This window comes from Dendropsophus ebraccatus, chromosome 10 (assembly GCF_027789765.1).
Source record: "Dendropsophus ebraccatus isolate aDenEbr1 chromosome 10, aDenEbr1.pat, whole genome shotgun sequence".
NCBI classification, from domain to species: Eukaryota; Metazoa; Chordata; class Amphibia; order Anura; family Hylidae; genus Dendropsophus; species Dendropsophus ebraccatus.
The window spans coordinates 2,327,944-2,355,300 of NC_091463.1; the positions used below are offsets into that span (position 1 = coordinate 2,327,944).

At 52.0% G+C, this 27,357-nt stretch overlaps 1 protein-coding gene across 9 annotated transcripts in view; it reads right to left on the reverse strand.

Annotated features, from left to right (window-relative positions):
• BRD3 (bromodomain containing 3) overlaps positions 1–27,357 on the reverse strand; it is a 65,241-nt gene that overhangs the window by 8,803 nt on the left and 29,081 nt on the right. For all 9 annotated transcript variants that reach the window (XM_069986298.1, XM_069986294.1, XM_069986297.1 and 6 more), the window contains exons 2-8: positions 22,152–22,277; positions 17,019–17,329; positions 15,086–15,223; positions 11,584–11,734; positions 9,801–9,983; positions 8,884–9,101; positions 1,476–1,847 (exon numbers count right to left, since the gene is read on the reverse strand). In XM_069986298.1, the coding sequence (XP_069842399.1) occupies positions 1,476–1,847; positions 8,884–9,101; positions 9,801–9,983; positions 11,584–11,734; positions 15,086–15,223; positions 17,019–17,219 (1,263 nt within the window). In that variant the 5' untranslated portion in view covers positions 17,220–17,329; positions 22,152–22,277. The remainder of the gene's footprint in view (positions 1–1,475; positions 1,848–8,883; positions 9,102–9,800; positions 9,984–11,583; positions 11,735–15,085; positions 15,224–17,018; positions 17,330–22,151; positions 22,278–27,357) is intronic.

Sequence of the window (27,357 nt, forward strand, 5' to 3'; positions counted from 1 at the left end):
TCTCCTGACCTCTATATAACAGTGTCAGCAGTCTGGAAGCACAGACAGATATATGACAGGTCCCATGTGTCTCCTGACCTCTATATAACAGTGTCAGCAGTCTGGAAGCACAGACAGATATATGAGGGGTCCCATGTGTCTCCTGACCTCTATATAACAGTGTCAGCAGTCTGGAAGCACAGACAGATATATGACAGGTCCCATGTTTTTCCTGACCTCTATATAACAGTGTCAGCAGTCTGGAAGCACAGACAGATATATGACAGGTCCCATGTGTCCTGACCTCTATATAACAGTGTCAGCAGTCTGGAAGCACAGAGAGACATATGACAGGTCCCATGTGTCTCCTGACCTCTATATAACAGTGTCAGCAGTCTGGAAGCACAGACAGATATATGACAGGTCCCATGTGTCCTGACCTCTATATAACAGTGTCAGCAGTCTGGAAGCACAGACAGATATATGACAGGTCCCATGTGTCTCCTGACCTCTATATAACAGTGTCAGCAGTCTGGAAGCACAGACAGATATATGACAGGTCCCATGTGTCTCCTGACCTCTATATAACAGTGTCAGCAGTCTGGAAGCACAGACAGATATATGACAGGTCCCATGTGTCTCCTGACCTCTATATAACAGTGTCAGCAGTCTGGAAGCACAGACAGATATATGACAGGTCCCATGTGTCTCCTGACCTCTATATAACAGTGTCAGCAGTCTGGAAGCACAGACAGATATATGACAGGTGACACTGTTATATAGAGGTCAGGAGACACATGGGACCTGTCATATAACAGTGTCAGCAGTCTGGAAGCACAGACAGATATATGACAGGTCCCATGTGTCTCCTGACCTCTATATAACAGTGTCAGCAGTCTGGAAGCACAGACAGATATATGACAGGTGACACTGTTATATAGAGGTCAGGAGACACATGGGACCTGTCATATAACAGTGTCAGCAGTCTGGAAGCACAGACAGATATATGACAGGTGACACTGTTATATAGAGGTCAGGAGACACATGGGACCTGTCATATAACAGTGTCAGCAGTCTGGAAGCACAGACAGATATATGACAGGTCTCATGTGTCCTGACCTCTATATAACAGTGTCTGCAGTCTGGAAGCACAGACAGAAATATAGAGGTCAGGAGACAGGGGACCTGTCATATATCTGTCTGTGCTTCCAGACTGCTGACACTGTTATATGACAGGTCCCATGTGTCTCCTGACCTCTATATAACAGTGACTGATTCCCTTTATGTATATGATTGCTTATACTGGTCAGATACTCCTGACCTGCCCCATACCCAGCGGCACAGACATATGGTGGGATATGGAACAGATAGATTGCCGCGTAGGCCATAACATGGTGTGAACAGGGACCTAGCCCATCCCCTCTGTCTCTTATAGATAAAACATCCCAGAAAGTAAGGTGAAAAGCTGGAAGATCCTTGAGAGGAGTGGGACTGACCTTTACAGTACTGAGGTCCATGGGGTGCTTGATGATATCGTGGTAGTCGTGCAGCTCCAGAGCCTCGGCGTCCACGGGCTTATAGAAGGGCCAGGCGTAGGCAGCGTGCTTCTTGGAGAGCATCTCCTTCAGGATGCTGTCGCAGTATTTCAGGTGCTCGGTCAGCTTGCCTTTCTTGCCGGCGTGCTGTGGGATCTCGCCATCTTCCAGATCTTTCTTTGGTGGTTTGATGGGGCGCCCGGTGCTCTCTCTCCTGTTGGCCACTTTGGCTTGTTTGGGATCAGAGATGGGGACGGGCGACTCGCTGCGGCTGGCAGTTATGGCAGATGTGGTTGGGGTGGTGGTGTCCGCTTTTCTTTTTACGCCTTTTTTCTAATTTGGTAAAAAAAAATAAATAAATCACCGTGCAGGAGGGAGGAAGAGCGGTCACCAGCCACCGGTCCCAGCCACGAGGCGTCCCCAGCTACCGGTCCCAGCCACGAGGCGTCCCCAGCTACCGGTCCCAGCCACGAGGCGTCCCCAGCTACCGGTCCCAGCCACGAGGCGTCCCCAGCTACCGGTCCCAGCCACGAGGCGTCCCCAGCTACCGGTCCCAGCCATGAGGCGTCCCCAGCTACCGGTCCCAGCCACGAGGCGTCCCCAGCGAACTCCTTCTCCCACGTCATCTATAGTAGTGTACTGTATATATTAGCCCAGCACAGTGCATCAGTAACTCTTTCCCCCACGTAATCTATACAAACTAAAGTCCAAAGTCCATCCAAACTCGATCATTCGGCATTTGATTAGTGGTGGCTGCTGAAGTTGGATTAAGCTCTAAGGTTGTCTGGAAAACATGGATATAGTCATTGGCTGTATCCATGTTTTCCAGATGGTCTTAGGGCTTTATCCAACTCCAGCAGCCACCGCTAATCAAATGCCGAACGATTGGGTTCGGATGGACTCCAGCATGCTCCAGGGTCGCTCATCTCTAATAGTCGTGTACTGTATATATCAGCCCAGCACATCAGTAACTTCTTTCCCCACGTCATCTATAGTAGTGTACTGTATATATCAGCACAGTGCATCAGTAACTCCTTCCCCCACATCTATAGTAGTGTACTGTATATATCAGCACAGTGCATCAGTAACTCCTTCCCCCACATCATCTATAGTAGTGTACTGTATATATCAGCACAGTGCATCAGTAACTCCTTCCCCCACATCTATAGTGGTGTACTGTATATATCAGCACGGTGCATCAGTAACTCCTTCCCCCACATCTATAGTGGTGTACTGTATATATCAGCACAGTGCATCAGTAACTCCTTCCCCCACATCTATAGTAGTGTACTGTATATATTAGCACAGTGCATCAGTAACTTATTCCCCCCCACGTCATCTATAGTAGTGTACTGTATATTAGCACAGTGCATCAGTAACTTATTCCCCCCCACGTCATCTATAGTACTGTACTGTATATATCAGCACAGTGCATCAGTAACTCCTTCCCCCACATTTATAGTAGTGTACTGTATATTAGCACAGTGCATCAGTAACTTATTCCCCCCCACGTCATCTATAGTAGTGTACTGAATATATCAGCACAGTGCATCAGTAACTCCTTCCCCCACATCTATAGTAGTGTACTGTATATATCAGCACGGTGCATCAGTAACTCCTTCCCCCACATCTATAGTAGTGTACTGTATATTAGCACAGTGCTAGGGCTGGGCGATATTGGCCTAAATCAATATCGCGGTTTATCGCACATGTAGCCGCGGTAACGATAATTGAACGATAATTATGACACACCCCTTTTTTGCAAACCACACCCACTTGCCGTGCCAAACTGGCGATATTTTGATTCAAAAAAGTAAAATAGAACTCACTGAGCAGCAACCCATGGTTTGTCTATTATCATTATTATTATTTGTCATTATTAGGGGGTCTCAGCAGAGACCTGGACATGTGTATATACAGGTATACAGCCTCTACAGGGTATACACAGGTCACAGAGGGATAGGTGTGTATGACTATATGGGGGGGATGGATTGGGGTGTATTACTATACAGGAGGTTGGGATCGGGTTACAGGACTATACAGGCAGTGCATAGGGATAGGGGGCGGATAGGGGTGTATGACTATACAGGGTGGGGCGGATAGGGGTGTGTGACTATACAGGGTGGGGCGGATAGGGGTGTGTGACTATACAGGGTGGGGCGGATAGGGGTGTGTGACTATACAGGGTGGGGCGGATAGGGGTGTGTGACTATACAGGGTGGGGCGGATAGGGGTGGGTGACTATACAGGGAGGGCGGATAGGGGTGGGTGACTATACAGGGAGGGCGGATAGGGGTGTGTGACTATACAGGGAGCGTGGATAGGGGTGTGTGACTATACAGGGAGCGTGGATAGGGGTGTGTGACTATATGGGGGGGCGGACAGGGGTGTATGACTATACAGGGGGGCAGATGGGGGCATATGACTATACATAGGGGGGCGGATAGGGGCGTATGACTATACGGGGGGAGGACAGGGGTGTATGACTATACGGGGGGAGGACAGGGGTGTATGATTATAAGAGGGGGGCAGCTGGGGGTGGCTGGGGCAGGCAGGGGGTGACTGGGGCAGACTGGGGGTGACAGGGGGACTGGGGGTGACACGGAGGGACTGGGGCAGCTGGGGGGGACACTGGGGCAGCTGGGGGGACACAGGGGGACTGGGGCAGCTGGGGAGGACACAGGGGGACTGGGGCAGACACCAGGGGACTGGGGAAGCTGGGGGGGGGGGACACAGGGGGACTGGGGCAGCTGGGGGGGACACAGGGGGACTAGGGCAGACACCAGGGGACTGGGGAAGCTGGGGGGGGGGACACAGGGGGAATGGGGCGACTGGGGCAGACACAGGGGGACTGGAGCAGACACCAGGGGGACTGGGGCAGCTGGGGGGGGGGACACAGGGGGACTGGAGCAAACGCCAGGGGACTGGGGAAGCTGGGGGGGTCACAGGGGGACTGGGGGAGACACAGGGGGACTGGAGCAGACACCAGGGGACTGGGGAAGCTGGGGGGACACAGGGGGATTGGGGCAGCTGGGGGGGACACAGGGGGACTGGAGCAGCTGGGGGGGACACAGGGGGACTGGAGCAGCTGGGGGGGACACAGGGGGACTGGAGCAGCTGGGGGGACACAGGGGGACTGGAGCAGCTGGGGGGACACAGGGGGACTGGAGCAGCTGGGGGGACACAGGGGGACTGGAGCAGCTGGGGGGACACAGGGGGACTGGAGCAGCTGGGGGGGACACAGGGGGACTGGAGCAGCTGGGGGGGACACAGGGGGACTGGAGCAGACACCAGGGGACTGGGGCTGCTGGGGGGGGACACAGAGGGACTGGAGCAGCTGGGGGGGACGCAGGGGGACTGGAGCAGCTGGGGGGGACACAGGGGGACTGGAGCAGCTGGGGGGGGCACAGGGGGACTGGGGCAGCTGGGGGGGGACACAGGGGGACTGGAGCAGACACCAGGGGACTGGGGCAGCTGGGGGGGGGACACAGGGGGACTGGAGCAGCTGGGGGGGGGGGGGACACAGGGGGACTGGAGCAGCTGGGGGGGGACACAGGGGGACTGGAGCAGCTGGGGGGGGGGACACAGGGGGACTGGAGCAGCTGGGGGGGGGACACAGGGGGACTGGAGCAGCTGGGGGGGGGGGGGACACAGGGGGACTGGAGCAGCTGGGGGGGGACACAGGGGGACTGGAGCAGCTGGGGGGGGGGACACAGGGGGACTGGAGCAGCTGGGGGGGGGACACAGGGGGACTGGAGCAGCTGGGGGGGCGCACAGGGGGACTGGGGCAGCTGGGGGGGGACACAGGGGGACTGGAGCAGCTGGGGGGGGGGGGGGGGGGGGGGGGGACACAGGGCACACAGGCACACAGGTTCCCCTCCCGGCCACACATGCAGGTCACGGTCTCTGGATGAGGCTGCAAAGACTGTAATGGTGATAGCGTCGCTGCCATTACTGGAGCTGTACAGCGGGATCGGGGGATGCAGATCCCGCTGTTCAGCTCCAGGACCCGCAGGACGCTATCACCATTACAGTCTCTGCAGCCTCATCCAGAGACCGTGACCTGCATGTGTGGCCGGGGCGACGGGACGCGATATGTACAGCTGGTCAGCCGCGGCTGTTAGGCGGAATGCCCGACCGACCTGCACCTCACTTCCCGGCACAAGTCCCGTCCGAGCGGGGCGGGGAGGGCAATGCTGTGTGTGCAGGGACGCCGGATGGGACCGGACTTGACGGGTGGGCGCATGGACGGACAGGTACGGCGGGACGGGGCCTGGACGGGTGGGGAGGGAAGTGGTGAGGGCGCTCGGACGGGCGGGGGGCGCTTGGCTGCGGGGGGCGGGCGGCTTTGTCACCTGGACCCCGCTGCTCCTCCACCTCCCGCTCTGATACCGGCGTCCCTGCACAAGTTATTGTGCTGTGTGTGCAGTGACGCCGGCATGTCCGAGCTGGAGGAGCAGCAGAAAAATACAAAAAAAATACAAAAATACCGCAAATACCGTCCTGGCTAAGTTGAGGTCGGTTAACCGACGCCAGTGACGGTATCGGTATTTTTGCGGTATACCGCCCAGCCCTACACAGTGCATCAGTAACTTATTCCCCCCCACGTCATCTATAGTAGTGTACTGTATATATCAGCACAGTGCATCAGTAACTCCTTCCCCCACATCTATAGTGTACTGTATATTAGCACAGTGCATCAGTAACTTATTCCCCCCCACGTCATCTATAGTAGTGTACTGTATATATCAGCACAGTGCATCAGTAACTCCTTCCCCCACATCTGTAGTAGTGTACTGTATATATTAGCACAGTGCATCAGTAACTCCTTCCCCCACATCTATAGTAGTTTACTGTATATATCAGCACAGTGCATCAGTAACTCCTTCCCCCACATCTATAGTAGTGTACTGTATATATCAGCACAGTGCATCAGTAACTCCTTCCCCCACATCTATAGTAGTGTACTGTATATATTAGCACAGTGCATCAGTAACTTCTTCCCCCCACGTAATGTATAGTAGTGTACTGTATATATCAGCCCAGCACAGTGCATCAGTAACTCCTTCCCCGATGTCATCTATAGTAGTGTACTGTATATATCAGCACAGTGCATCAGTAACTCCTTCCCCCACATCTATAGTAGTGTACTGTATATATCAGCCCAGCACAGTGCATCAGTAACTTATTCCCCCCCACGTCATCTATAGTACTGTACTGTATATATCAGCACAGTGCATCAGTAACTCCTTCCCCCACATCTATAGTAGTGTACTGTATATATCAGCACAGTGCATCAGTAACTCCTTCCCCCACATCATCTATAGTAGTGTACTGTATATATCAGCACAGTGCATCAGTAACTCCTTCCCCCACATCTATAGTAGTGTACTGTATATATCAGCCCAGCACAGTGCATCAGTAACTCCTTCCCCCACATCATCTATAGTAGTATACTGTATATATCAGCACAGTGCATCAGTAACTCCTTCCCCCAACGTCATCTATAGTAGTGTACTGTATATATCAGCACAGTGCATCAGTAACTCCTTCCCCCACATCTATAGTAGTGTAGTGTATATATCAGCCCAGCACAGTGCATCAGTAACTCCTTCCCCCACATCTATAGTAGTGTACTGTATATATGAGCACAGTGCATCAGTAACTCCTTCCCCCAACGTCATCTATAGTAGTGTACTGTATATATCAGCACGGTGCATCAGTAACTCCTTCCCCCAACGTCATCTATAGTAGTGTACTGTATATATCAGCACGGTGCATCAGTAACTCCTTCCCCCAACGTCATCTATAGTAGTGTAGTGTATATATCAGCCCAGCACAGTGCATCAGTAACTCCTTCCCCCACATCTATAGTGTACTGTATATTAGCACAGTGCATCAGTAACTTATTCCCCCCACGTAATCTATAGTAGTGTACTGTATATATCAGCCCAGCCAGTGCATCAGTAACTCCTTACCCCACGTCATCTATAGTAGTGTACTGTATATTAGCACAGTGCATCAGTAACTTATTCCGCCCCACGTCATCTATAGTAGTGTACTGTATATATCAGCACAGTGCATCAGTAACTCCTTCCCCCACATCTATAGTAGTGTACTGTATATATCAGCACGGTGCATCAGTAACTTCTTCCCCCCACGTAATGTATAGTAGTGTACTGTATATAGCAGCACAGTGCATCAGTAACTCCTTCCCCGATGTCATCTATAGTAGTGTACTGTATATATCAGCACAGTGCATCAGTAACTCCTTCCCCCACATCTATAGTAGTGTACTGTATATATCAGCACAGTGCATCAGTAACTCCTTCCCCCACATCATCTATAGTAGTGTACTGTATATATCAGCACAGTGCATCAGTAACTCCTTCCCCCACATCTATAGTAGTGTACTGTATATATCAGCACAGTGCATCAGTAACTCCTTCCCCGATGTCATCTATAGTAGTGTACTGTATATAGCAGCACAGTGCATCAGTAACTCCTTCCCCGACATTTATAGTAGTGTACTGTATATATGAGCACAGTGCATCAGTAACTCCTTCCCCCACATCATCTATAGTAGTGTACTGTATATATGAGCACAGTGCATCAGTAACTTATTCCCCCACATCTATAGTAGTGTACTGTATATATCAGCCCAGCACAGTGCATCAGTAACTCCTTCCCCCACATCTATAGTGGTGTACTGTATATATCAGCACAGTGCATCAGTAACTCCTTCCCCCACATCTATAGTAGTGTACTGTATATATCAGCACAGTGCATCAGTAACCCCTCCCCCCCCACATCATCTATAGTAGTGTACTGTATATATCAGCACAGTGCATCAGTAACTCCTTCCCCCACATCTATAGTAGTGTACTGTATATTAGCACAGTGCATCAGTAACTTATTCCCCCCACGTAATCTATAGTAGTGTACTGTATATATCAGCACAGTGCATCAGTAACTCCTTCCCCCACATCTATAGTAGTGTACTGTATATATCAGCACAGTGCATCAGTAACTCCTTCCCCCACATCTATAGTAGTGTACTGTATATATCAGTCCAGCACAGTGCAGTCTAGAAGTATGTGATGTACTGTGATCGGCTAAATAAGTAAGAGAGGAAGTCCCTGTGCGAGTACTACTGACACACAGTCCAGCACTGGTCCTGTCACCCGAAATACAAAGAATAAAAAGTAACCATGGAGGAGACTGGGTGGCTCAGCAGTAACAGCAGTGACATCACCCGTCATCTAATAAGATTATTATTATTACAAACCATCACCCTACAATGCCGATACTGTAATCCCCCATAATAAGTGCCCCCCCCCCCACATAAAGAACACCCATCCGCTGTTACCTTCACCACTGGGGCGGCTGGAGGAACAACTGGCGCTACTGGGACTGGTGCGGCTGGAGGCGGCTGAGGAGCGGCGGTGGTGACTGGTACGGTTACATTAGCGGTTATAGTTGGCACAGGAGTGGCAGCGATGACGGGCGTCTGGGACACCAGGGGAGCGATGTTGGTGAGCTGGACTGTGGGGCTGACGCTAGAGATGCTGGAGGCTTGGCTCGTGGCTGCAAGGAGACAAGATGGAAGCAGTGAAGAACAGACACTAGGAGCCAAGGCTGCTGACCCCCCCCCTCAAGTCACTGGGTGACAACCACCTATGGTCCCCAGCCTTACTGAGAGTCTTCATTGTAGTAATGGTTTTCCATCCATGAATCAGGAGGCTCAGGATGATGGGGCTTAGAGGGACTCTAGCAGCAGGGCGGCCATAGCTTTATAGAGAACGTCTTCTGCCCCATATGTAAATGAGCAGCTGGATCCAGCAGCTGGGTGGGCGGAGCACTGAGGGATACAGGACTGCCCCCAGGGCACCAAACAATATCAATTTATCCTTAATGGTGCCCTCCTCTTCCGCCCCCTTAGATATATCGGAGCACTACTTTCCTGTAATACCATGAAACGACGCTGCATCTGTGATCTTCAGAGAGTCTGCACCAAGTCTGAGCGCCATATTGTGCTGTAATAATCGGGTGTGATGTCCGACACTTAGCAAGGATCCATACTTACCTGTGCACCCTGGTGTCCTGCTGCCAGTGACAGGACACAGAAGTGAGCAGGTAAAGGGCAGCAGCACAGGTAAGTATGAGCCTTATCTCCATTCAGGCATCATGAGCCGTCAGACCCGGGGTGATACCTGCCCAAATCGGCCCGATTGCTCCAGGTCACAGCCCTGACCCCCCACATAGATAAAGCAGAACACAGGAGACCTTTATATCGCTCCCGACGCCTCTCCACAGCCGGCTCCGCTCTCCTTCCAGAGCTGCGCTCCACTACGACAGGCTTGGGCGGGCTGCGCTCCACTATGGCCGCTTTGGGAGGACTGCGCTCCACCACCACCGGTTTGGGAGATGGAGCAGCTTTCTCGACAGGCGGCTCCTGTTCTGTGATGACTGAAGAAAAACAGATGCTATTAAGGGGAAACCATCAGCAAGCTGGGGAGTTCTGACTAGTACAGGGGGTGGGGGTCCTGCAGCAGCTATAGGAGTATATGGGGGTCCTGCAGCAGCTATAGGAGTATATGGGGGTCCTGCAGCAGCTATAGGAGTATATGGGGGTCCTGCAGCAGCTATAGGAGTATATGGGGGTCCTGCAGCAGCTATAGGAGTATATGGGGGTCCTGCAGCAGCTATAGGAGTATATGGGGGTCCTGCAGCAGCTATAGGAGTATATGGGGGGGTCCGGCAGCAGCTATAGGAGTATATGGGGGTCCTGCAGCAGCTATAAGAGTATATGGGGGTCCTGCAGCAGCTATAAGAGTATATGGGGGTCCTGCAGCAGCTATAGGAGTATATAGGGGGGTCCTGCAGCAGCTATAGGAGTATATGGGGGGGGTCCTGCAGCAGCTAGAGGAGTATATGGGGGGGGGGCCTGCAGCAGCTATAGGAGTATATGGGGGGGGGGGGCGCTGCAGCAGCTATAGGAGTATACGGGGGGGGGGGGGGGGGCCTGCGCAGCTATAGGAGTATATGGGGGGGGGGGGGTCCTGCAGCAGCTATAGGAGTATATGGGGGGGGTCCTGCAGCAGCTAGAGGAGTATATGGGGGGGGGGCCTGCAGCAGCTATAGGAGTATATGGGGGGGGGGCGCGCTGCAGCAGCTATAGGAGTATATGGGGGGGGGGGGGGGGGCCTGCGCAGCTATAGGAGTATATGGGGGGGGGGGGTCCTGCAGCAGCTATAGGAGTATATGGGGGGGGGGGGGGGGGGGGTCCTGCAGCAGCTATAGGAGTATATGGGGGTCCTGCAGCAGCTATAGGAGTATATGGGGTGGAGGTCCTGCAGCAGCTAGAGGAGTATATAGGGGGGTCCTGCAGCAGCTATAGGAGTATACGGGGGTCCTGCAGCAGCTATAGGAGTATATGGGGGGGGGGGGCCTGCAGCAGCTAGAGGAGTATATGGGGGGGGGGGGGGGGTCCTGCAGCAGCTATAGGAGTATATAGGGGGGTCCTGCAGCAGCTATAGGAGTATACGGGGGTCCTGCAGCAGCTATAGGAGTATATGGGGTGGAGGTCCTGCAGCAGCTAGAGGAGTATATGGGGGGGGGGGGTCCTGCAGCAGCTATAGGAGTATACGGGGGTCCTGCAGCAGCTATAGGAGTATATGGGGTGGAGGTCCTGCAGCAGCTAGAGGAGTATATAGGGGGGTCCTGCAGCAGCTATAGGAGTATATGGGGGGGGGGGGGGTCCTGCAGCAGCTATAGGAGTATACGGGGGTCCTGCAGCAGCTATAGGAGTATATGGGGGTCCTGCAGCAGCTATAGGAGTATATGGGGGGGTCCTGCAGCAGCTATAGGAGTATATGGGGGGGGGGGGCCTGCAGCAGATATATAGCGGTCTTACAAACATGCCCCTCCCCCACAGTACTGAGGAGTCCAGGAGGATCATAGTGACCCAGATGCCACCAGATCCCGGACGTGTCCCCGTTGTGATCAGCAGGAGCTCGGTGTCTGGGGACATGTGACCATCTCATTACGCAGGTCAGGGGTCGAGTACCTGGGGTCTGCGCAGCTGGAGGGGTCGGCTTCTTTCCTTTGCCTTTCGGGACAGGGGGCAATAACTCCACCTCTTCCTGGGGCATCTGGGCAACTTTCTGGAGGAAAATCTTTTCCAGGGCCTGAGCCATTAAGACAATGTCATCTGTGGACTAAGTCAGAGCAGCGTCTGTTAACTGCAGAGCGGACCAAGCACCCCGCTGTAACCCAGGGACCCTCACCTTCTTGTAGATGTATTAACCCGGAGACCCCACTGGTGACCCCCACCGTCTAGATGTATCACCCTGCTGTAACCTGGAGACCCCACTGGTGACCCCCACCACCTAGATGAATGACCCCACTGTAACCTGGAGACCCCACTGGTGACCCCCACCACCTAGATGTATGACCCCGCTGTAACCTGGAGACCCCACTGGTGACCCCCACCACCTAGATGTATGACCCCACTGTAACCTGGAGACCCCACTGGTGACCCCCACCACCTAGATGTATGACCCCACTGTAACCTGGAGACCCCACTGGTGACCCCCACCACCAAGATGTATGACCCCACTGTAACCTGGAGACCCCACTGGTGACCCCCACCACCTAGATGTATCACCCTGCTGTAACCTGGAGACCCCACTGGTGACCCCCACCACCTAGATGTATCACCCTGCTGTAACCTGGAGACCCCACTGGTGACCCCCACCACCTAGATGTATGACCCCGCTGTAACCTGGAGACCCCACTGGTGACCCCCACCACCTAGATGTATGACCCCACTGTAACCTGGAGACCCCACTGGTGACCCCCACCACCTAGATGTATGACCCCACTGTAACCTGGAGACCCCACTGGTGACCCCCACCACCAAGATGTATGACCCCACTGTAACCTGGAGACCCCACTGGTGACCCCCACCACCTAGATGTATCACCCTGCTGTAACCTGGAGACCCCACTGGTGACCCCCACCACCTAGATGTATCACCCTGCTGTAACCTGGAGACCCCACTGGTGACCCCCACCATCTAGATGTATGACCCCACTGTAACCGGGGGACCCCACTGGTGACCCCCACCACCTAGATGTATGACCCCACTGGTGACCCCCACCGTCTAGATGTATCACCCTGCTGTAACCTGGAGACCCCACTGGTGACCCCCACCGTCTAGATGTATGACCCCACTGTAACCGGGGGACCCCACTGGTGACCCCCACCGTCTAGATGTATGACCCCACTGTAACCGGGGGACCCCACTGGTGACCACCACCGTCTAGATGTATGACAGCACTGTAACCGGGGGACCCCACTGGTGACCCCCACCACCTAGATGTATGACCCCACTGGTGACCCCCACCGTCTAGATGTATCACCCTGCTGTAACCTGGAGACCCCACTGGTGACCCCCACCGTCTAGATGTATGACCCCACTGTAACCGGGGGACCCCACTGGTGACCCCCACCGTCTAGATGTATGACCCCACTGTAACCGGGGGACCCCACTGGTGACCACCACCACCTAGATGTATGACCCCGCTGTAACCTGGAGACCCCACTGGTGACCCCCACCACCTAGATGTATGACCCCACTGTAACCTGGAGACCCCACTGGTGACCCCCACCACCTAGATGTATGACCCCACTGTAACCGGGGGACCCCACTGGTGACCCCCACCACCTAGATGTATGACCCCACTGGTGACCCCCACCGTCTAGATGTATCACCCTGCTGTAACCTGGAGACCCCACTGGTGACCCCCACTGTCTAGATGTATCACCCTGCTGTAACCTGGAGACCCCACTGGTGACCCCCACTGTCTAGATGTATCACCCTGCTGTAACCTGGAGACCCCACTGGTGACCCCCACCGTCTAGATGTATGACCCCACTGTAACCTGGAGACCCCACTGGTGACCCCCACTGTCTAGATGTATCACCCTGCTGTAACCTGGAGACCCCACTGGTGACCCCCACTGTCTAGATGTATCACCCTGCTGTAACCTGGAGACCCCACTGGTGACCCCCACCGTCTAGATGTATGACCCCACTGTAACCTGGAGACCCCACTGGTGACCCCCACCGTCTAGATGTATAACCTGCTGTAACCTGGAGACCCCACTGGTGACCCCCACCACCTAGATGTATGACCCCACTGGTGACCCCCACCGTCTAGATGTATCACCCTGCTGTAACCTGGAGACCCCACTGGTGACCCCCACCGTCTAGATGTATGACCCCACTGTAACCTGGAGACCCCACTGGTGACCCCCACCGTCTAGATGTATAACCTGCTGTAACCTGGAGACCCCACTGGTGACCCCCACTGTCTAGATGTATCACCCTGCTGTAACCTGGAGACCCCACTGGTGACCCCCACCGTCTAGATGTATGACCCCACTGTAACCTGGAGACCCCACTGGTGACCCCCACCGTCTAGATGTATGACCCCACTGTAACCTGGAGACCCCACTGGTGACCCCCACCGTCTAGATGTATGACCCCACTGTAACCTGGAGACCCCACTGGTGACCCCCACCATCTAGATGTATCACCCTGCTGTAACCTGGAGACCCCACTGGTGACCCCCACCACCTAGATGTATGACCCCACTGGTGACCCCCACCGTCTAGATGTATCACCCTGCTGTAACCTGGAGACCCCACTGGTGACCCCCACTGTCTAGATGTATGACCCCACTGTAACCTGGAGACCCCACTGGTGACCCCCACCATCTAGATGTATGACCCCACTGTAACCGGGGGACCCCACTGGTGACCCCCACTACCTAGATGTATGACCCCACTGGTGACCCCCACCGTCTAGATGTATCACCCTGCTGTAACCTGGAGACCCCACTGGTGACCCCCACCACCTAGATGTATGACCCCACTGTAACCGGGGGACCCCACTGGTGACCCCCACAGTCTAGATGTATGACCCCACTGTAACCGGGGGACCCCACTGGTGACCCCCACCACCTAGATGTATGATCTCACTGTAACCTGGAGACCCCACTGGTGACCCCCACCACCTAGATGTATCACCCCACTGTAACCTGGAGACCCCACTGGTGACCACCACCGTCTAGATGTATGACCCCGCTATAACCAGGGGACCCTCACCTTGTTGTAGACATATAACCCCGGGACCCTAACCTTGTTGTAGATTTATGACCCGAGGCCCCTCACCTTGTTGTAGATGTATGACCCCACTATAACCCGGGGCCCCTTACCTGGTTGTAGATGTATGACCCCACTATAACCCAGGGACCCTCACCTTGATGTAGATGTATGACCCCACTATAACCTGGGGACCCTAACCTTGCTGTAGATGTATGACCCGGGGGCCCCTAACCTTGATGTAGATGTATGACCCCGCTATAACCCCGGGACCCTAACCTTGTTGTAGATGTATGACCCCGGGACCCTAACCTTGCTGTAGATGTATGACCCCGCTATAACCCCGGGACCCTAACCTTGCTGTAGATGTATGACCCCGCTATAACCTGGGCCCCTCACCTTGTTGTAGATGTAACAGTTGGTGAACATGGTGTTGAAGTCCTGCATGCACTCGTTGGCGCTCCAGTAGTAGTTGTTCTCCAGTCTCTTCTTTATCGTCCCCATATCCATTGGATTCTTGATAATCTTGTGATAGTCCTGGGGTCACAATGTGAACGAGGAGGTCATAGGGGAGGAGTCATCAGGGTGAGCAAGAGAGAAAACCCTTATGAGGCCGAGCGCAATAAACCCTTGAAGAGCAGCGATTAGCCGGCCACAATACATCCTCAGCATCTTACTGATCAATCACCTAATAAGTGATCAGCGGGGTGAGGCCGCTCACTCTAATTATAGAATCCGCAACACCCAACACTCCCGAGGTCGCCCGAGTCCGTGAGCGGCACATTGTGTCCGTCCACACACCTAACACAGCTCAGCGTCTGCTACAATGTATCAGTGCAGGAACGGGGCGTCCACCTGATCACAGCCCACATGCCTTATGGACTGGGAGAGCCCAACATATCCAGGTCAGGAAAGGGTCCTATAGGCCTCCGCATGGCGGTATAGGATGGGATACCCCTCCTCCCTGTGGCGGTATAGGATGGTATACCCCCTCCTCCCTGTGGCGGTATAGGATGGGATACCCCCTCCTCCCTGTGGCGGTATAGGATGGTATACCCCCTCCTCCCTGTGGCGGTATAGGATGGTATACCCCCTCCTCCCTGTGGCGGTATAGGATGGTATACCCCCTCCTCCCTGTGGCGGTATAGGATGGGATACCCCCTCCTCCCTGTGGCGGTATAGGATGGCGGTGTCAGGTCGTGGTTGGCGGATACAGGGCGGTGTCAGGTCGTGGTTGGCGGATACAGGGCGGTGTCAGGTCGTGGTTGGCGGATACAGGGCGGTGTCAGGTCGTGGTTGGCGGATACAGGGCGGTGTCAGGTCGTGGTTGGCGGATACAGGGCGGTGTCAGGTCGTGGTTGGCGGATACAGGGCGGTGTCAGGTCGTGGTTGGCGGATACAGGGCGGTGTCAGGTCGTGGTTGGCGGATACAGGGCGGTGTCAGGTCGTGGTTGGCGGATACAGGGCGGTGTCAGGTCGTGGTTGGCGGATACAGGGCGGTGTCAGGTCGTGGTTGGCGGATACAGGGCGGTGTCAGGTCGTGGTTGGCGGATACAGAGCGGTGTCAGGTCGTGGTTGGCGGATACAGAGCGGTGTCAGGTCGTGGTTGGCGGATACAGAGCGGTGTCAGGTCGTGGTTGGCGGATACAGAGCGGTGTCAGGTCGTGGTTGGCGGATACAGAGCGGTGTCAGGTCGTGGTTGGCGGATACAGAGCGGTGTCAGGTCGTGGTTGGCGGATACAGAGCGGTGTCAGGTCGTGGTTGGCGGATACAGAGCGGTGTCAGGTCGTGGTTGGCGGATACAGAGCGGTGTCAGGTCGTGGTTGGCGGATACAGAGCGGTGTCAGGTCGTGGTTGGCGGATACAGAGCGGTGTCAGGTCGTGGTTGGCGGATACAGAGCGGTGTCAGGTCGTGGTTGGCGGATACAGAGCGGTGTCAGGTCGTGGTTGGCGGATACAGAGCGGTGTCAGGTCGTGGTTGGCGGATACAGAGCGGTGTCAGGTCGTGGTTGGCGGATACAGAGCGGTGTCAGGTCGTGGTTGGCGGATACAGAGCGGTGTCAGGTCGTGGTTGGCGGATACAGAGCGGTGTCAGGTCGTGGTTGGCGGATACAGAGCGGTGTCAGGTCGTGGTTGGCGGATACAGAGCGGTGTCAGGTCGTGGTTGGCGGATACAGAGCGGTGTCAGGTCGTGGTTGGCGGATACAGAGCGGTGTCAGGTCGTGGTTGGCAGATACAGAGCGGTGTCAGGTCGTGGTTGGCGGATACAGAGCGGTGTCAGGTCGTGGTTGGCGGATACAGAGCGATGTCAGGTCGTGGTGCGGACACTCACCGGCAGGTTGAGCTTGATGCAGTCTACGGGCTGGTAGAAGGGCCAGGCAAACTGATGCTTCCACAGCGTCTTCACCACCACGTTCTGCATGTACTGCAGCTGGTTGGTTTTGCGGCCTGGTTTGCTGGAGTTGGTGACTTCGGGGGGAGGCGGGTTGACGGGCCCTTGTGGGGCCTGAGCTGCAGCAGTCACTGCAGACATTCTGCTCTTCTCGGGGTCACTTCCGTTCACAGTAACGCTGGAAAACAATCTTTTCCTTTATGGCCCCTGACAGGGAAGGACATCCCATCGCAGGAGTCCAACCATACAACCTGTACAAAGGGAAAAGAGAGGTCAGGAGGCCAGACGCACAGGCCAGAGCCCAGCTGCACAGGCTCCCCAGACTGCAGCCCATCCAACGACCCTGCTCCCCACCACTCCAGCCCATCCAATGACCCTTCCCCCACCACTGCAGCCCATCCAACGACCCTTCCCCCACCACTGCAGCCCATCCAACGACCCTGCTCCCCACCACTGCAGCCCATCCAACGACCCTGCTCCCCACCACTGCAGCCCATCCAACGACCCTGCTCCCCACCACTGCAGCCCATCCAACGACCCTGCTCCCCACCACTGCAGCCCATCCACAGACCCTGCTCCCCACCACTGCAGCCCATCCACAGACCCTGCTCCCCACCACTGCAGCCCATCCACAGACCCTGCTCCCCACCACTGCAGCCCATCCACAGACCCTGCTCCCCACCACTGCAGCCCATCCACAGACCCTGCTCCCCACCACTGCAGCCCATCCACAGACCCTGCTCCCCACCACTGCAGCCCATCCACAGACCCTGCTCCCCACCACTGCAGCCCATCCACAGACCCTGCTCCCCACCACTGCAGCCCATCCACAGACCCTGCTCCCCACCACTGCAGCCCATCCACAGACCCTGCTCCCCACCACTGCAGCCCATCCACAGACCCTGCTCCCCACCACTGCAGCCCATCCACAGACCCTGCTCCCCACCACTGCAGCCCATCCACAGACCCTGCCCCCACACTGCAGCCCATCCACCGACCCTGACCCCCCCCCCCCCCCCCCCCCACCGATTGCAGCCCATCCACCGAGCACCCACAGGCCAGCATATACAGTGGGGGGAAAAAGTATTTAGTCAGTCACCAATAGTGCAAGTTCCACCACTAACAAAGATGAGAAGCGTCTGTAATTCTGTAATTGACACCATATTAGACCTCAACTATGAGAGACAAAATGAGAAAACAAATCCCGAAAATCACATTGTCTGATTTTGTAAGAATTTGCAAATTATGGTGGAAAATAAGTATTTGGTCAGTAACAAAATTTCATCCCAATCCTTTGTTCTATCTCCTTTGTTGGCAATGACAGAGGTCAGACGTTTTCTGTAAGTTCTCACAAGGCCATTTGCCCTACACCTGAAGACGCTCCGTTCAGGAGTGAAACTAGTTGTGGAGGCGGTGATCAGATTTTAAAGTTCTACTACCACAGTCACATTGGTCTGGTTGGACTGCAGCTAACTCAGACACCAATTAGTACCACGGTCAGTGGACTTATATATATATATATAGATGTTGACTGTGGAGTAGTGTTTTTAAAGGAGAAGTCCGGCGAAAATTATTTTTTTATATGTTATTACTTATGGAAAGTTATATAATTTTCTAATGTACATTAATTATGGGAAATGCTCATATACTGCTATTTCCCTTAATTTAGTGTATCAGGAAGTGTTAGAATTATCTCTGAAGCAGTGACGTCACGACCAACGGTGTAATTCCTATGGAGTGTCCAGCAGGGGGCGCTCTATATATAGAAGTCAATGAGTACCATTGACTTCTATATATAGTGCGCCCCTGCTGGACACTCCATAGGAAATACAGTGTATGTAATGTAATGTAATGTAATGCACTGTACTGTTGTGACTTTATGAATACATTTATAGAATACTTTGGGGAGCAAGTGTCCTTGCTCCCCAAAGTATCCCATAAATGTATTCAATGAATACATTTGCAGGGCACCGAGCAGGGAGGGAGAGAGGTGCCATCTATCTTCCCCCTCCCTGCTCGGTGCTGGGCACATATACAAAGTACTACTCCCCCATTATCTGCAGATAATGGGGGAGTAGTACCTGTGCTATCCCTATTCATGCCCCCCGCCGGTGATTCCTCGCCGCCCGCGCCGCTCCTAACTACCCGCCCGCTCGCTCGCCCGCCCCGTTCCTGGCCGCCGCTCTCTGCTCATGCCGGCCGCGTTAGCCCACCCCCACCCCGGCAGGGAGCACGGCGCTTCCTGGTGTCCCCGGCCGGGGTGGGGGCGGGCTAACGCGGCCGGCATGAGCAGAGAGCGGCGGCCAGGAACGGGGCGGGCGAGCGAGCGGGCGGGTAGTTAGGAGCGGCGCGGGCGGCGAGGAATCAGCGGCGGGGGGCATGAATAGCAGCCCCTGTGTGAGCGGCGGCGCGGGCGGTGATAGGGATAGCACAGGTACTACTCCCCCATTATCTGCAGATAATGGGGGAGTAGTACTTTGTATATGTGCCCAGCACCGAGCAAGGAGGGGGAGGTAGATGGCACCTCTCTCCCTCCCTGCTCGGTGCCCTGCAAATGTATTCATTGAATACATTTATGGGATACTTTGGGGAGCAAGGACACTTGCTCCCCAAATTATTCCATAAATGTATTCATAAAGTCACAACAGTACAGTGCATTACATTACATTACATTACATACACTGTATTTCCTATGGAGTGTCCAGCAGGGGCGCACTATATATAGAAGTCAATGGTACTCATTGACTTCTATATATATAGAGCGCCCCCTGCTGGACACTCCATAGGAATTACACCGTTGGTCGTGACGTCACTGCTTCAGAGATAATTCTAACACTTCCTGATACACTAAATTAAGGGAAATAGCAGTATATGAGCATTTCCCATAATTAATGTACATTAGAAAATTATATAACTTTCCATAAGTAATAACATATAAAAAAATAATTTTCGCCGGACTTCTCCTTTAACTCACATTCTCACTTCATTTATTTATCATTACATATAATAAAAGTTACGTTTTATAAGTTAGTCGGGGCTATCCCGGTTTGTGTGGGCTGTTGGCCCTTTGTGGTTTTAGTACCAAGTGTGGAATAGCCGGGTATCCCCGATTTGTAAAGGCACTAATTTAGGTTTGAGTTGTTTGTTCTCACAAGGTTGGCGCACACTGTTGTTGGTCTGTTGGCCCATTCCTCCATGCAGATCTCCTCTAGAGCAGTGATGTTTTGGGGCTGTCGCTTGGCAACACGGACTTTCTACTCCCTCCAAAGGTTTTCTATAGGGTTGAGATCTGTAGACTGGCTCGGCCACTCCAGGACCTTGAAATGCTTCTTACCAAGCCGCTCCTTGGTTGCCCTGGCGGTGCGCTTTGGATCATTGTCAGCCACGTTTCATCTTCAATGCCCTTGCTGATGGAAGGAGGTTTGCACTGAGTATCTCCCGATACATGGCCCCATTCATTCTCTCATGTACCCGGATCAGTCGTCCTGACCCCTTTGCAGAGAAACAGCCCCAAAGCCTGATGTCCCCCCCCCCCCCCATGCTTTACAGTAGCTATGGTGTTTGGAGGAAAAAGAATACTGAGTTGCATCCATCAAACACGACATATTGTGTTTCTAGCAAACAGTTCCACTTTGGTTTCATCAGACCATAGGACGTTCTCCCAATACTCTTCTGGATCATCCAAATGCTCTCTAGCAAACTTCAGACGGGCCGGACATGTAGTGGCTCAAGCAGTGGGACTCGTCTGGCACTGCAGGATCCCTGGCACTGGCGTAGTGTCTTACTGATGGTAGGCTTTGTTACATTGGTCCCAGCTCTCTGCACTTCATTCACTAGGTTCCCCCGCGGGGTTCTGGGATTTTTGCTCACCGTTCTTGTGATCATTTTGACCCCACGCGGTGAGATTTTGCGTGGAGCCCCAGATGGAGGGAGATTATCAGTGGTCTTGTATGTCTTCCATTTTCTAATTATTGCTCCCACAGTTGATTTCTTCACTCCAAGCTGGTTACCTATTGCAGATTCAGTCTTCCCAGCCTGGTGCTGTTTCTGGTGTCCTTTGACAGCTCTTTGGTCTTCACCATAGTGGAGTTTGGGGGGGGGGGGGCTATTCAGAGCCCTAATTAGAGGTCAGAGAGGTCTTTTGCTGCCTGGACAGGAGAGAGCCTGTGATGTGAATGTAAATTAACTCTTTGTCGTCCTGTTTTGCTGCTTTTACTTTCTCTCTCTATAGGAAAACCATGAAGACAGGGGGGAGAGCTTCAAACTGCTTTTTCATGATAAAAAATCATTTTTCGGCTAATAAACCTAATTACAAAGTTCCTTAAAATCATCTGTACTATTGATTTCTGCAATGAAAATTTTAATGAAAGTGACATTTTAAGGAAGAAGTTACAGGGCTGTGAGAGCCAGAAATCTTGATTGTTTGTACTTTTCCACCATAATTTGCAAATAAATTCTTACAAAATCAGACAATGTGATTTTCTGGATTTGTTTTCTCATTTTGTCTCCCATAGTTGAGGTCTAATATGGTGTCAATTACAGACGCCTCTCATCTTTTTAAGTGGGAGAACTTGCACTATTGGTGAGTGACTAAATACTTTTTTTCCCCCACTGTACCTCCCTCACACTGTACACAACCACCACCATAATGTACAGCACACTAAGGGCCCTATTCCACCGGACGATTATCGTTCGCATAATTGTTAACGATTAACAAACGATATTGCGAAAGACCTAAAAATGTTCACTCATTTCCACGGAACGATAATCATTACTTATGATCATATTTGCGATATTTGTTTTTTCTTCGCTATTGCGTTCGTATCTACTGCAAATGACCGAACAATGTCTTATTCAATTCGAACGTTTTGCGAACGAGCAACGATAAAAATAGGTCCAGGTCTTATAAAGCGATCACAATTTCTCGTTCGGTCATTAATCGTTAAGTGTATTTCAACCAAACGATTATCGGTTAGATTCAAACGATTTAACGATAATCTGAACGATAATCGTCTGGTGGAATAGGGCACTAAGGGGTTAATCACACGGTTACATGACAAATGGTAGGCTTACGCTCTGGTCAGGAGGCGGCCATCTTGGATCAGGTGGTCACTTATAACAGGACCCACAGTTCCGCATTCAGACTCCTCACCAGCTGTGGTTCTGCCTTCTCAGGATGACAAAGATCTGCCCAGCGGACTGCGGAGAATCAGAGGGGGCAGAATAAGAGACAACTACAACATATATACTTCTAATACATTATATATATATATTTATTACACACACACACTGTATATATCACATAGAGACAACCCCCCCCCCCCCCGAAGAGGAATCCACAACTACAACATATATACTACTAATACATTATATATGTACAACACACACACACACACACTGTATGTATCACAGAGACAGGACCAACACCTCCCCCACCACAGGATCAGCCCCTTTCTCTCCTGACATCCTCTGTGCTGCTGTGACCTCTTCTATATGATCAGCCCCCTCCTCTCCTGACATCCTCTGTGCTATTGGGACCTCCCCTATAGTATCAGCCCCCTCCTCTCCTGACACCCTCTGTGCTGCTGTGACCTCTCCTATAAGATCAGCCCCCCCCTCCTCTCCTGACACCCTCTGTGCTGCTGTGACCTCTCCTATAAGATCAGCCCCCCCCTCCTCTCCTGACACCCTCTGTGCTGCTGTGAGCTCTCCTATAAGATCAGCCCCTCCTCTCCTGACATCCTCTGTGCTGCTGTGTCCTCTCCTATAAGATCAGCCCCCTCCTCTCCTGACATCCTCTGTGCTGCTGGGACCTCCCCTTTAGATCAGCCCCCTCCTCTCCTGACATCCTCTGTGCTGCTGTGTCCTCCCCTATAGTATCAGCCCCCTCCTCTCCTGACATCCTCTGTGCTGCTGGGACCTCCCCTTTAGATCAGCCCCCTCCTCTCCTGACATCCTCTGTGCTGCTGTGTCCTCCCCTATAGTATCAGCCCCCTCCTCTCCTGACATCCTCTGTGCTGCTGTGTCCTCCCCTATAGTATCAGCCCCCTCCTCTCCTGACATCCTCTGTGCTGCGGCCGCCCTCATGGTCAGCAGTCTGACACCATGTGACCTGGGAGGGCTGCACCCCTTGTCTTATACGTTTGGCACCGCCACATCAGCCAGTACAGACGCTTCCAAAAGATCAAAGGGTTCTGCAACCAACCAGGAGAATAAAGGCCCTATTTCACGGAACGATTATCGGCCAATATCAGCAGTTACGGCCGATAATCGCCCTGTGGAATAGAAGGCAACGATCAGCAGACATCATTCATGCTGTTCATTTCAACATGTTGAAAGACAAATGACTCATGTAGCAGCGATCTGCTCGCGTAGCCCCGTGCAATAAGAAGCAGCAGACCGCCACTATCTGCTATGGGCTGCCCGGACGATCCAGCCATCACCCGGGCAGCCGAGCCCCCCCCCCCCCCCCCCCCCCGACTCGCTGCCAACACATGGAATAGTGGCAGCAGCGAGCAGGGAACAAGGGGCAAACAAGAGGACCGGCAAATTGCAACTGGAGCCAGAGAACGGACAGCTCAACAGCCAGGCGCCCACCGCCCGGACACAGAGCCCAGCGCCGGCCGTCACCACTGCTGCATCTGTCACATAGAGGAAGAACGTAAAAACACGAAGGGGGGGGGGGGGGGGGGAGTGGGGGGAGACAGGTTTTGCACACATACATGTTACTCATCCCTTCTTCCTCCTGTGATATATATAAAGGTTTCCCTCATGTCCCTCCTTTCCCTTCTTCCTCCTGTAACATATATAAAGGTTTCCATCATGTCCTCCCTTTCCCTTCTTCCCCCTGTAACATATATATAGGTCTCCATCATGTCCCCCCTTTCCCTTCTTCCCCCTGTAACATATATAAAGGTTTCCATCATGTCCTCCCTTTCCCTTCTTCTTCCTGTAACATATATAAAGGTTTCCATCATGTCCCCTCCTTTCCCTTCTTCCCCCTGTAACATATATAAAGGTTTCCATCATGTCCTCCTTTCCCTTCTTCCTCCTGTAACATATATAAAGGTTTCCATCATGTCCTCCTTTCCCTTCTTCCTCCTGTAACATATATAAAGGTTTCCATCATGTCCCCCCTTTCCCTTCTTCCTCCTGTAACATATATAAAGGTTTCCATCATGTCCTCCCTTTCCCTTCTTCCTCCTGTGATATATATAAAGGTTTCCATTGTTCCCCCCCCTTTCCCTTCTTCCTCCTGTAACATATATATAGGTTTCCATCATGTCCCTCCTTTCCCTTCTTCCTCCTGTAACATATATAAAGGTTTCCATCATGTCCCTCCTTTCCCTTCTTCCTCCTGTAACATATATGAAGGTTTCCATCATGTCCTCCCTTTCCCTTCTTCCTCCTGTAACATATATAAAGGTTTCCATCATGTCCTCCCTTTCCCTTCTTCCTCCTGTAACATATATAAAGGTTTCCATCATGTCCTCCCCTTTCCCTTCTTCCTCCTGTAACATATATAAAGGTTTCCATCATCTCCTCCTTTCCCTTCTTCCTCCTGTAACATATATAAAGGTTTCCATCATGTCCTCCCTTTCCCTTCTTCCTCCTGTAACATATATAAAAGTTTCCATCAGTCCTCTTTTCCCTTCTTCCTCCTGTAACATATATAAAGGTTTCCATCATCTCCTCCCTTTCCCTTCTTCCTCTTCTAACATATATAAAGGTTTCCATCATGTCCCCCCTTTCCCTTCTTCCTCCTGTAACATATATAAAGGTTTCCATCATGTCCCCCCTTTCCCTTCTTCCTCCTCTAACATATATAAAGGTTTCCATCATGTCCCCTCCTTTCCCTTCTTCCCCCTGTAACATATATAAAGGTTTCCATCATGTCCCTCCTTTCCCTTCTTCCTCCTGTAACATATATAAAGGTTTCCATCATGTCTCTCCTTTCCCTTCTTCCTCCTGTAACATATATAAAGGTTTCCATTGTTCCCCCCCCCCCCCTTTCCCTTCTTCCTCCTGTAACATATATAAAGGTTTCCATCATGTCCCTTTCCCTTCTTCCCTCCTGTAACATATATAATGGTTCCCATCATGTCCCCCCTTTCCCTTCTTCCTCCTGTAACATATATAAAGGTTTCCATCATATCCTCCCTTTCCCTTCTTCCCCCTGTAACATATATAAAGGTTTCCATCATGTCCCTCCTTTCCCTTCTTCCTCCTGTAACATATATAAAGGTTTCCATCATGTCCCTCCTTTCCCTTCTTCCTCCTGTAACATATATAAAGGTTTCCATCATGTCCTCCCTTTCCCTTCTTCCTCCTGTAACATATATAAAGGTTTCCATCATATCCTTCCTTTCCCTTCTTCCCCCTGTAACATATATAAAGGTTTCCATCATGTCCTCCCTTTCCCTTCTTCCCTCCTGTAACATATATAAAGGTTTCCATCATGTCCCCTCCTTTCCCTTCTTCCTCCTGTAACATATATAAAGGTTTCCATCATGTCCCCTCTTTCCCTTCTTCCTCCTGTAACATATATAAAGGTTTCCATCATGTCCTCCTTTCGCTTCTTCCTCCTGTAACATATATAAAGGTTTCCATCATGTCCCCCCTTCTTCCTCCTGTAACATATATAAAGGTTTCCATCATGTCCTCCCTTTCCCTTCTTCTTCCTCCTGTAACATGTATAAAGGTTTCCATCATGTCCTCCCTTTCCCTTCTTCCTCCTGTAACATATATAAAGGTTTCCATCATGTCCTCCCTTTCCCTTCTTCCTCCTGTAACATATATAAAGGTTTCCATCATATCCTCCCTTTCCCTTCTTCCCCCTGTAACATATATAAAGGTTTCCATCATGTCCCTTTCCCTTCTTCCCTCCTGTAACATATATAAAGGTTTCCATCATGTCCCCCCTTTCCCTTCTTCCCCCTGTAACATATATAATGGTTCCCATCATGTCCCCTCCTTTCCCTTCTTCCCCCTGTAACATATATAAAGGTTTCCATCATCTCCTCCCTTTCCCTTCTTCCTCCTGTAACATATATAAAGGTTTCCATCATGTCCTCCCTTTCCCTTCTTCCCCCTGTAACATATATAAAGGTTTCCCTCATGTTCCTCCTTTCCCTTCTTCCTCCTGTAACATATATAAAGGTTTCCATCATGTCCCTCCTTTCCCTTCTTCCTCCTGTAACATATATAAAGGTTTCCATCATGTCCTCCCTTTCCCTTCTTCCTCCTGTAACATATATATAAATGTTTCCATCATGTCCTCCCTTTCCCTTCTTCCTCCTGTAACATATATATATAAATGTTTCCATCATGTCCTCCCTTTCCCTTCTTCCTCCTGTAACATATATAAAGGTTTCCATCATGTCCTCCCTTTCCCTTCTTCCTCCTGTAACATATATAAAGGTTTCCCTCATGTTCCTCCTTTCCCTTCTTCCTCCTGTAACATATATGAAGGTTTCCATCATGTCCTCCTTTCCCTTCTTCCCTCCTGTAACATATATAATGGTTCCCATCATGTCTTCCCTTTCCCTTCTTCCTCCTGTAACATATATAAAGGTTTCCATCATGTCCTCCCTTTCCCTTCTTCCTCCTGTAACATATATAAAGGTTTCCATCATGTCCTCCCTTTCCCTTCTTCCCCCTGTAACATATATAAAGGTTTCCCTCATGTTCCTCCTTTCCCTTCTTCCTCCTGTAACATATATAAAGGTTTCCATCATGTCCCTCCTTTCCCTTCTTCCTCCTGTAACATATATAAAGGTTTCCATCATGTCCTCCCTTTCCCTTCTTCCTCCTGTAACATATATATAAATGTTTCCATCATGTCCTCCCTTTCCCTTCTTCCTCCTGTAACATATATATAAATGTTTCCATCATGTCCTCCCTTTCCCTTCTTCCTCCTGTAACATATATATAAATGTTTCCATCATGTCCTCCCTTTCCCTTCTTCCTCCTGTAACATATATAAAGGTTTCCATCATGTCCTCCCTTTCCCTTCTTCCTCCTGTAACATATATAAAGGTTTCCCTCATGTTCCTCCTTTCCCTTCTTCCTCCTGTAACATATATGAAGGTTTCCATCATGTCCTCCTTTCCCTTCTTCCCTCCTGTAACATATATAATGGTTCCCATCATGTCTTCCCTTTCCCTTCTTCCTCCTGTAACATATATAAAGGTTTCCATCATGTCCTCCCTTTCCCTTCTTCCTCCTGTAACATATATAAAGGTTTCCATCATATCCTCCCTTTCCCTTCTTCCTCCTG